The following is an 11,661-nucleotide window of genomic DNA, read 5'->3' on the forward strand; positions in this document are numbered from 1 at the left end:
CATAAATGCGCATAAAGGGTCCCTTTATAATGTGTGTGGGTCACTTTATAAAGGCGCATAAAGGGGTCACATCCCTGCCTCTTCATGGTGAGCACATAAACCTATAGTTAGAGGATCTCTCACTCTTTGCACAGCTCATCCTTCGTACACTTTCATGTAGTTTTGCACATCTTCGCTCATAGAAATGAGGTAGTGGACAAAGTGGTTTGACTATATCATATCATAAGAGAATATTATTCTCACCTATAAATTATAATCTTCTCTACCTGAAGAGACATATTGCATACATTATTTTTATGAGTTGTTATTCCGCTAAATTCTAGAGCTATTGTGCCTTGGTTTGTATCATTATCTCCTTCTGCACCCACATAGCGAAATACTACACTCTCGATATAGACCTAGCTCTAACTTTACAACAACTCAAATACTTAAGTAATTTTCTACTTTATAATTTTTTTTTTCATACCTATGATAATATATATATATATATATATATATATATATATATATATATATATATATATATATATATATGAGGTAGGATCCTTTGACACCAGTGTCAAATTTCAAATTTGACACCTCATCTGATAGCCATTAGATCAAAAAAGATCAATGGCTCTGATTTGTAAGCATATGACACCACTGATCTTTTTTGATCTAATGGCTCTCAGATGAGGTGTCAAATTTGAAATTTGACACTGGTGTCAAATGATCCTACCTCTATATATATATATATATGTATGGGAAAATAATGTATAATGTCACTGTATATAAAATTTGGTGCAGTCAAAAAATTATAATTATGTATTACAGATAGTACATAGTTATAATATTAAAGTTATTTTTTTCTTTAGTAATATAACTATGTACCGGTAGTACATAATTATAATGTTAAAGTTAATTTTTTTTTTCTGTTCTACATCATCCGACAAGCCTTTGAAAAGTTACTAAAATGACTAAAAAAAATTAGTTTTAATATTATAACTATGTACTACCCGTAGTACATAATTATAATTTTTTGACCGCACAAATTCTTATATGTAATAAGTGTACATACGCTTTACCATATATATATATATATATATATATATATATATATATATATATATATATATATATATATATATATATATATATAAAAGCATAACAAAGCTGATATTTTTTTTTCCAAAAATAAATAAAATAGAAGACATTGCTCAGTGATTCGAATAATGAACAAGCTCATCTCCAATAGACAATTGATAAGTGAAGTTGCAAGATGAGTCCCTAGCTAGTTATCTCAAAGTAGCACTACAATCTACGTATATTCTATTCTATATGATCTCAAAACCAAATTTAAAGGACTACGCAAATGCAGACACGTCACATGTTATTATTAATTTAGACGGTACGAAATATAATTCATGGTTATTATTTACTTTTACATAGTCGCATAAGGGTTGTCTAATGTCTAATATACAATTCATCTAGAATCTGTTATCATGTTAATTTTTTTTTTTTTATAAGAGTTATGTTGTAGACTTGTAGGAAAAGTGATTGTGTAATATTATAGACATTCGTTTTGCGTGCTTTAATTTTTTATTTTTTTTTGCTTTAAAAAATGTGGGCTTTAGATGTACGAAATTTTTTGTTGTCATGTGATATGATAGATGCAAATTCTTAAAAAAAAGAAAAAGAAAATAAATCAATAAATTATGAATGAAGCATTAGATGTTCTTATTACTTGCAGCAGTCAGAACACTTTTGGATTTAATCAATAATGTAATGTTCCATTATCGTACAAAATATATTGATACGAGATATGAGTTGCTACACATAATAATAATAATAACAATACACAAAATAGTAACTTTACGAGATAGAAAAATCTCGCATGAATAAAAAGATATCAAGTCTAATTTTGATATATTATACTATACAAAGAATTCGATGCTATTATCTAATGATATACTATTACATTATTTAACAAGTTTGACATATCAATTATCAAACTCATGAAACAACAGTGTAATTTTTTTATTTTTACATGAATAATGAATTGAAATTAAATTCTAAGAGTTATTAAAGCTTCTTGCTAATTTTGATAGCATGGACTTGGGATTATATACCGAGCTAGATGGCTGCAAAACCCGTAGGCCGTAGCAGTGAAAACGGGCTTTAGCCTTTTAGCACTAAAAGTTGATAATTTGTTTTTTGTGGCAGTGTTTTATTTTATTTTTATTTTATTTTATTTCCACTGAAAAAGAGAATAGATAAATGCAGAGAATATGAGCCAAAAGAAAGAAAAGGCGAACAGAGAATGAAGATCGGCGGCGGGGTGTTGTATGGTGGAGGTTCACGCGGCAACGTCGTGCCTCTGCTTCTCAACCACCACAGAGCTTCCCTTCGCGTCTCTTCTTCTCTTTCTCTTTCTCTTTCTCCTTCCTCCATTCCTGGTACTGTAAATGCCAACCTTCACTCTTTCTTCTTCTTATTTCTGCAGAAAACTATTTTGCTCTTTCCTTTTCACTTTTCTTCTCTTCCCTGTCGCAGACCACGTCTCTTTCGTGAAGGATGTAGCTACGACTCAGCCTCCTCAGCATCTCTCACAACTATTGTGTATTTTGAAAACCAGAGGTACCTTCAATGCACATTATGTTCTAATAACCAATTTGTCCTTGTTATTACCAAAAGTAATACTCTCAACCATTTATATAATCTCATGTTTAGAATAATTATAATTATAATTCTGTATTTTGTCACATTTTACTTAGATTATTTTGGTCTATCAAGCTATGTTATGCACATATGTAGCTTGAATTTTCTGTATAGCAGGTGAATCTATTATCTCTCCCGGTGCCAAGCAAGGATTAATCCCTCTTGCTATACCACTGTCAAAAAATAGCTCAGGTATGGGTTTGAGATTAATAATATTGATAAATCTTAAAGTTTAGTATTGTATTTTTATGTTACTGTTTTCTTCATAGGTACTGTAACTGCACTGCTAAGGTGGCCCACTGCTCCACCTGAGTAAGGCTCAATTTTTTGTGCTTTCATGTTGTTAGTTTATTGTTGTTTTGATCATCTTATAATTATAAACACCTGCAGGATGGAAATGCCTGTGGTGGAAGTCAGAGAACATGGAGTGTGGCTTCTAGCTAAGAGTGTAAGTGGAGTATGCTTGGTCTTTTCTTTTGACTGCATTGCTGTGTTTGTTGCTAATACATTGTGATGTTGATTAATGGACACTTTTTAAGATGGTGTTATGTTATGCCAACTGTCTATTTTCTGCATATAGGTAGACCAATTTATACACAGAATTTTGGTTGAGGAAGATGCAAAGAACAGTGAAGAGAGAAATGAAGAACTATTTTATGCTTCGGCTGATGTTGGGAAGAAACTTTACAGAAAGGGTGATTTTGCAGAGTCTGGAATTTCTAACCTAGATGTCTATCTTTTGAAGAAGGTATTAATACATTTGTAAACTGTGTTTTTAATTCTGATGACAAATAGTTGCAAGAATCTAATTTGTTTTCAGGTTGGTGTATTTCCAGATATCTTAGAGCGCAAAGTGATGCGGCATTTTGAGGAAGGAGATCATGTAAGATTCCCTTGCGTTTAATTAGTTCCTCAAGCATTAGCTATTAGTCAATTGATGCATTTTGGTTGTGTGCGTGGAAGGTTTCAGCTCTAGTGACAGGGGAATTTTATACCAAGAAGGAGCATTTCCCAGGATTTGCACGACCTTTCGTGTTCAATGCTGAGGTTTTGTTGAGGTTAGTAGTAAACATTCTTCGTTACTTCTTGAAATTGTTCAAAATGGGAAAACTGAATTCTAAGGAGCTTTTTTAATAATAATAAATATCTAATAATTTTTTACAGGGTTGGGCGTAAAGTAGAAGCTAAAGATGCTGCCAGGGGAGCTTTGAAATCACCATGGTGGACTCTGGGCTGCAAGTATCAGGTGTGAAGCCTTCATCAGTCTCTTTTGCTTCTGTGCTTATTTTCCTCTTTTTCTGGTATTTCCTTCTGTGATAGTCATTTTTGTTTAGGACGTTGCCAATATAGCACAATGGGACGATGAGCAAATTGAGTACATTAAAGAGAAGGTGACTGAAGAGGGAAGGCAAGAAGATCTTAAAAAGGGAAAGGCGCCTGCTCAGGTTCTATATATAGTGTCAACTATTTATTGGTTTAATTTGAGTACCATGGCTATAACATCAAATACAAATATTCATGGCAAGGGTGAATGCTGATATTCATGTTAATTTTTCTCGTTTTAATTTTCAAATCAATTTGCAGGTTGTACTAGATGAAGCTGCTTTCTTAATTTGAATATATAGTGTCAGATATTTGTTGATTTAATTTGAATATTATGGCTATAACATCAAATATTCTAGGCAAGGGTGAATGCTGATATTCATCTTAAATTTTCTCGTTTTCGTTTTGAAATCAATTTGCAGGTTGTACTAGATGAAGCTGCTTTCTTGTTGGATTTGGCTTCTATAGAGGGAAAATGGGATGATTATTTGGAGCGGATTGCCAAATGTTACGAGGAAGCTGGGCTTCATGATGTCGCAAATTTCGTACTTCACAGAGATTAATATGCTTTATCATATATTCTTCCACCTTCAGGCTTCAGTACCTTTCCATTTGGCATTTCCAGTACTTAATATGAAGTTTTGGAAAGTATAATTAGAGGAAAATCATACAATTCATTCTTCAGGCCTGTATATTTTACCTTGAGTTCTCATTTCATTGAAATCAATTTAACCTTAAACCTTAAACCCTATTATGTTTCATGATGTACATTTAGTAGTAATAATATTGTTACACTCTTAATTCACATGTCTCGGGCTTTTTTTCTAAAAAAAAGTTCACATAGATGGCAAGTAACTCAATATCAACTTGATCCTCTCAATGACTTGATTATTTGCATCCCTTGCACCCACAATCAATACTTGACATGTTATTGCAGGTTGACCAAACAAACTGCTGCGGGAGCTAGACGGTATTAGTAGTAACTTGTATCCACGAAGGGTGCCTTTATGCGGTTGCTCGATGGCCTTGACCTGCTGCCAAAAACCTTCACATGCTTACGAAGCAGAGAAAGGACATCTTACGGTTTAGTGCATGTAGCATGAACCTTGGCTCATCATTTAAGACAATTAATTTTTTGGGATTGGATCTTTAAAAATTGACGGGGGAAATATTTAATATCGTGAAAGCTGAATGCAAGATACTCTACCCTTACTGTTAAAAGAAAGAGAGAGTAAAAAATGGGCATAATTAATGGTAATAGGAAGTGCATAATACAGACACTAGACGACCCGACATTGCTCATTGAAACTAAACCCAAAGCCAAAGCCAAGGGAAAAAGTTTGTTGTCATGAATAATTTCTTTAGGAAATTTATTTGAATAATATTGATGAATTATATCTTTCTATAGCTGAGAAAAATTAATTGTTGTGGGTCACGTAGGAAATTCAGAATAAAAAAAATAATGTTTTGTCGTTAGTAATTTTTTTTGCTAAAAACAATTTTGGTGTGAACATCACCACTCAAAGCTGAACCCAAAATCAAGGTGGGTTTAATAATCCAATGTCGTCAGATTGTTCGAAGTGGAATTCTGGTGTAGAGTAATGTTATTTGACTGTAATAATTCTCACGTTTTCCACATTCAACTAATCATCCCTATTCTTCCCCCTCTTCCCTTTCTCTCTCTGTTTTTCAATCCTCAACACCAATGGTCTACATGATCCTACTTGCGGGGAAATTCTACATGCAAATGCATTATTTTTCCCTTTTGGTACATGATGGGGGTGTGACTTTTTCCTATGACGGTCTACGTGACGTAAAGTTGTGTCATTTTAAGTGAGAAAGAAATAAATGATGGAGGAGAAAGAGTGGACAAAAAAAAAATGTATGGGTCCCACCTCTTTTGAAAGTAAAATAACACAACATATGTCATTTAGAAGGACAAACATTTGATATTAAAAAAAAAAAGGACAAACATTTTTTCCATTTCCTATTTCATGAAAGGGTTTGTTTTTTCTGATGTTACTTTAGATAATTTTATCTAATGTTCATCAAAACGACGTCGTTTTGGGACGAAAATCATGGTATTTTTGTAATTTTAATTTATTTCAGGATTATAATAGTCTTTATCACTTTAATTTTTTTATTTTTTAACCCCAAAACGACGTCGTTTCGATGAACATTAGATAAAGTTATCTAAAGTAACATCGAAAACTTTTTTCCCTTCATGAAAACATGAAAGATAACCTCAACTTAGCGATTGATATTATGATTTATACCCATTGGGCTAGTGCAAGCAAGACCGGTATTAAACAAACTGTCATCCATATATGATTTTGATAACCAAAGTATCTTTCATCAATAAAAAGACACAACTGCCTAATTAAATGTTGAACACTCGGGTAAGTATACATGCCATGACAACAACTTTTCATGCATTCAACAAAATGAATTTTCTGTTGTCAGGCGCGTATATATATAAGGGTCAAGAGTAAAACACACAAACATGACTCAAGTCTCCATTAGAAATATAACAAAGAAGATATAATTGTTTTCCCCTCTTAAGAAGTACTAAACAACACTAGAATCACATCTCATGTGTTAAAAGGAAAGTAAGTTTTTCTTTTTGGCTTTCTTCTTCCTACCTAATAGCCTTTTCCACAAATTTCGACCTCCAGATTTCTTGGCAGGTACAATGTCCAAAGAATTAACAGTAGCACTGTCATCCTGGCTTTTGAGTCCGTTCAAAACTAAAATCTTTTCCTGGGGCTGTATAAAACCAGGAATGCTGTTGGGACTGGAGTTTCTGTCACTTGCTTTGCAAACTTTGGCTTTAATATCATCATCAGCTAGCATATCAAGTAGAGAACATCTATTTTTCACTTTCATGTCTTTTAGGGGGACAGTAGTTTTGTTTGTTATTGTATGACGATGGTTGGCAATGACATTGTCAAAAAGGGATGCATCCTTTGGTGCAGCCGTTGCCTTCAACTGCTTCCCAAGGTGAATGATGGTTTCTTGACAATCTGCCAACTTTTCTGAAGCAGCTGTTATCTCCCACCCCTGCAAGATTGATAAACAATCCCCAACTCAATACCAGTATATATTGCAATGGAGATAAATTTGCACAAGTAAGCAATCAACTCATCACTTTAGTTACTGCACCATTGTTGTTAAACTTATACAAGGGTAGATGCTCTTGCTTTTCCTGTTTTTTGTCTATTGTTTTGATCAATATCTATCAGGTCTTCATTTTCATTTATTTGTATCCACTTTTAATTCTTTACAGGATTTTGCCTGAATTGTTTCTTAGTGGAACTGACAGGAAATAGGAAATATGAAGACCCTAGTTGATGATTGGAAATGATATGATAGATGGAAAATCAGACTATTTCAATTAGATGCCCCTGATTCATTTTTAAGTTACCTTGAAAGTTGCAACATAAGTTTTTTCCTTCATCAAAAGTAAAAAGACAAGTTTTTTTGTTTGTTTGATATTCTCTGCTTATTCAAATTAGTGGAAAGTACCACGCAAAACAGATATAAAGTTGTCAATATAAATTATAGTCTGTTTTCATTACTAATCTAAAATCTTATCCCAACTTCCTCACTAAAATCATAGCAGCATAAGCCTTAGATATAGTTATTTTCAATTATGTTTAACCGGAAGGAAACAAATCATGCTGTGCCAATTTCAATGCCAATTTCTAAGTCTCGGAGATTTGTATGCATGAAATATTTCTGGCATGCAAAGCTTAAAATGCAATCGAAGAATGCATGAAGTAACTTGCTCATCATGCTCCAGTCTGGGATTTCCCAACTTTAGTTAAAAATCAAGTTAACTTCATATAAAATCAAATACTGTTTAGTGCCAAATTTGTATCTAGATGAATAATGCTTCAACTCGATTAAGTTTTCCAGAATTTCATACAGGACAATAGTAATCTGACTACGAGTCAACGAGTAATGGGAATAAAATGAGATGAGCTTACAGTTTGTGGCGGCTTATCTTTCTGAGTAATGTCATCATTCGAGCACTTCTGTGTCATGCTGAGAAGATAAATTTGATACGTGAGTGTGACAATCCTCAAATAAGAAATGAAAAGCTAAAAGTTCAAAAATTATTACATTACAAATACCTTTCAAGCTGGAGCTGAATTTCAACACATCTGGTCTCTAATTCTTCACAATAGAGGTTCTTGTTCTCGAGTTCCACTTCTAATGCCAAAACCTTGTGATGAACCTCTTTCAATTCAGATTCTGTAAGCTGAACGTCAAGATCAGCATTTGCGAATGCGTGATTTTGTATTTGATCCCCAAGCATTCCATTGGATTCTTTCAAGGTTTGTAACTCCAATCTCAAGCTGGCAATAGTTTTCTCTGATTCCTGACGTTGATTCTTAGCTGATTGAAGCCTCCCTTCCAAGGCTTCCTTTTCAGATTCAGAACTGATCTCTTTATCTTTAATATTTTCAAATTCTCCCTTTTCATCATATTGCATCTCTTCAGCTGGAAGTTCATGACAATCTGAATTAGTTAATGCAGGCAAACATGATAACTGTTCGCTGGGAAGATGCAGCTTATCTGCAACCTCAAACAGCCCAATTTCGGCTTCATTTTCACTTTGTGTCTCATCCCAATCAAATTGTTTTTTAATGGCATCCCTCATACTGGAAACATCCTGAAGTGAAAAGCAGTGATTCATAGTCCAATCCAAAGCTGTAGTTAATTCTGCAGCAAATTTTTCATGATCAGCCTTGGCATTCAGTAAATCGTAACACACTTGGAGAAAGTGCTGTAAGACATTACTGAGTTCAGATGTTTTCCACTGGAAAACACGGACAATGTAGTTTGTTGGCATTCTTTGGTTCTTATGTGTACGGCTCTTTCCATCTCTTTGGCACAAGGGATCTGAATTATCATTATCCTCAGCAGGCATGCTGATCCCTTCAATAAGCTCAATTATCTTGGTTATTGATTTACTCAGATCTCTCTGAGATTGTTGTTTTATTCTCTTCATTGATGAGATCTCAGCATCATTTACTTCACCAGGTGGATCTACCACAGAATCATTCAAAGGTTCCCATGAGGTTTGGTGACCAAAATGGGGGGGATTAGATGCACCAACTTGACCGGATCCTTTGCTTGAATCAAATCCACATCGATCTAGATTATTTAGATACCTCAAAGCCAATCTAATATCCTCAAGTATATCATCAGGGTTCTTATGAGTGACACAGTTTTGTTCCAAGATCACTTTTTCTACATCCTGAAGCCAACCAGGAATATTATTACCCTTTAATACGTCAATGGAACACGTTTCCTGATTTGATGTTGAGAACCCTAACAAATGATCAGACACTGGAAAGATATCCTTACCTATAACTTCAGAAGTAATCTCACTTGGTCCTCTATCAGAGAAGCCATCTATTTCATTAGTTGATTCTAAAGAAACATGAGAAATTTCAGGGGCTTTTTCAACAGAGACCAGTGCTAATTTTTCCATTTCAGCAAAGTCATCCATAAGATTTATATCTGAAGGTTCAACACTTTTGCATGACAATGATTCCTTCTGTTTTCCACTTCTAAAGTGCTCCAGTTCTGAAATCAATGCAGAAGCGCATGATTCGGCACAGCTAACCTTGTCATCACTACCACTGTCAGACATTGATGCCATAGAGAACTCTTGCAATGCAAGATTACTACTAGGCTGCCCCAAGGTCGCTTGACTTTTAGATTCAATCTGTGACTCAAGTTGCAACAGTTTAGAAGCTGTGCGAGCAAGCATTACTCTTGAGAATTGGACTTCATTTGTTTTCCTATTTAGGGATTCTCTCAAATTCTTGTTTTCTTTTTCCACAGCACATAGTTTCTCAGTCAAAGTAGTGATTTGTCTAATCGCAGGAGAACTGTCAACAGAAGATTCAACCACTAAACTGGTTGAGTTCAACTTTTTCCTCCTCATTTCAAGTGAATCCTGCCTCAATATTTCAATTTCATTTTTCATTTTTGCCAGGGCAGCAGGACTTGGTAACCGTTTATGAGCCAGACCACGCAGCCTCTGGCATTCTGATTCTAACTTGGCAATTTTTTTTACACTCTCTAAGTACTGCTTATGAGAAGCATCAGCTGTTCGACGATACAATTCTCTCTCCTCATTACGAATATAAAGTTCCTTTTCAAGCACTTGAGTCTCATACTTCAGACAAGTGTTATCTTTCTCGGTGGACTCTAATCTGATCATCAGTGCGTTATGATCTGCCTCTGCTTGAGCCAATTGTCTTTTCAGATCTTCAATCAAATTTTCTTTAGTAACAATATATTTATTAAGATGAGAATTTTCAAGCCCAGATTTAGCAAGCCTTTTACTGGTCTCTGATAGCTGCTCCTCCAAAACCATTTGTGTTTGTTCAAATTCTTCTGAAGCCTTCATCACAGCATCATGAATCCTTTGCTGTTGTTCTTCTCTTCCAAAACGCAACTGTTGCATACATTCCTTTAGAGCACCATCCAAATGCGCCACTCTTTCTTCATAAAGTAATAGCTGCTGCATAGCTTCATCAAGATCTTGCTTCATAGACAACATTTCAGCTTCTGCCTTCTCCCATCCTTCAAAGGAAGCTTTTATAAGAGACAGGTAAAAGTACTCTAAGAATAATGCATAATTGATTATTTTTCATGTCCCAAGTTAGATAGGGAAGAGGCCAGATAAATGAACACACACAGGAATGCATGAATAATACCTGCCACTGCTTCTTGCACAATTTTTGTTTGTTTCTTCACCTGCTCATCTTTAGCATTACAATCAGAAAGAGCAAAAGCAAGCTTATCATTTAATCTTTTTAAGTCTTTCTCCAATTTTTCTTTTTCAGCTAAAAGTGCCTGTGCCTAAAACAGAAAGGCAAAACAACACAAAATATCAATTATTTTTACCAAGTAATAAAGCAAACATTATACCCCACAAAATTATGGGGAAGAATTCCAGGTCTCTTAACAAATAGGTACATCCAGAATTATTTTGTCCATTTTATAACTATACACTAATTCTGCACAAAGGGCCCAGGAAAAAGGTCCGTCTAGATTAGCATTTCATCTAACAAGTGTGAGTTGATAGTATGAAGGGGAAAGGAAGCATATTGGCAGCCAGCTTAATCAATATCTGAACCTGAAAATTCCATGACATTTACAAAAAGAGCAAAATATATCTGATCAGAACAGAACAATTGATGTTAGACATAATTACCTCACCATTTTCCTTTGAAGTGAGATTTGCTTTGTCAATTGCTAAAATTGTCTTCTCCGAGGACTTTTCCCCCCAAAAACGCATCCTGTGGTCTAACCCGAAGGAGTATGCTACTGTAGTCTGCATGGAGATTTTGGTCAGCGGAAAAGGAGTATGCTACTGTTGTCTAACAGGAAGGATGAGCTCATCATAAGAGTGAACCAAAATAACAACAATGATAACTTTTTCATGCAAATCAGTGATGCTATGCAAATAATCTGAAGTACTTTATAGTTTTCACTACTTTATCAATTATAGTATGAGCTCATTGAGAAGCACTATATCAATACTTGCCGTCACAAAAAGGGTTGCATTAAATTTTCAGGAATAGTCAGGATGGAAAATGATTTGAACTGATCCAA

The 11,661-nt window shown here is 34.5% G+C and overlaps 2 protein-coding genes across 4 annotated transcripts; one reads left to right on the top strand and one right to left on the bottom strand.

The window, feature by feature from the left end:
• Window positions 1–2,246: 2,246 nt before the first annotated feature.
• On the top strand, window positions 2,247–4,881 carry LOC133287603 (protein IN CHLOROPLAST ATPASE BIOGENESIS, chloroplastic-like). Of its 3 annotated transcripts, none has more exons than XM_061485245.1 (11): window positions 2,247–2,435; window positions 2,533–2,616; window positions 2,812–2,889; window positions 2,967–3,009; window positions 3,088–3,145; window positions 3,278–3,445; window positions 3,518–3,580; window positions 3,661–3,755; window positions 3,862–3,943; window positions 4,032–4,142; window positions 4,443–4,881. In XM_061485245.1, exons 1-11 carry the CDS (start codon window positions 2,300–2,302, stop codon window positions 4,581–4,583), a joined length of 1,059 nt encoding a protein of 352 aa, XP_061341229.1. In that variant the 5' UTR covers window positions 2,247–2,299; the 3' UTR covers window positions 4,584–4,881. The 3 variants fall into 3 exon arrangements, with proteins under 3 accessions (XP_061341229.1, XP_061341237.1, XP_061341245.1); XM_061485253.1 differs by having other exon boundaries at window positions 2,815–2,889; window positions 4,443–4,880; XM_061485261.1 differs by lacking the exon at window positions 4,443–4,881 and adding an exon at window positions 4,282–4,427.
• Window positions 4,882–6,618: 1,737 nt separating this feature from the next.
• LOC133287857 (filament-like plant protein 7) lies at window positions 6,619–11,386 on the bottom strand. Its single transcript, XM_061485534.1, has 5 exons — window positions 11,261–11,386; window positions 10,761–10,905; window positions 8,157–10,638; window positions 8,010–8,067; window positions 6,619–7,080 (listed from the first exon to the last, which is right to left on the bottom strand). The coding sequence occupies exons 1-5, from the start codon at window positions 11,384–11,386 to the stop codon at window positions 6,619–6,621; spliced, it is 3,273 nt and encodes a 1,090-aa protein (XP_061341518.1).
• Between the last annotated feature and the right edge of the window lie 275 nt (window positions 11,387–11,661).

The sequence above is a fragment of the Gastrolobium bilobum genome, unplaced genomic scaffold (assembly GCF_033153095.1).
Source record: "Gastrolobium bilobum isolate Gb01-03AN ecotype WA unplaced genomic scaffold, APGP_CSIRO_Gbil_v1 utg2810, whole genome shotgun sequence".
NCBI lineage: Eukaryota > Viridiplantae > Streptophyta > Magnoliopsida > Fabales > Fabaceae > Gastrolobium > Gastrolobium bilobum.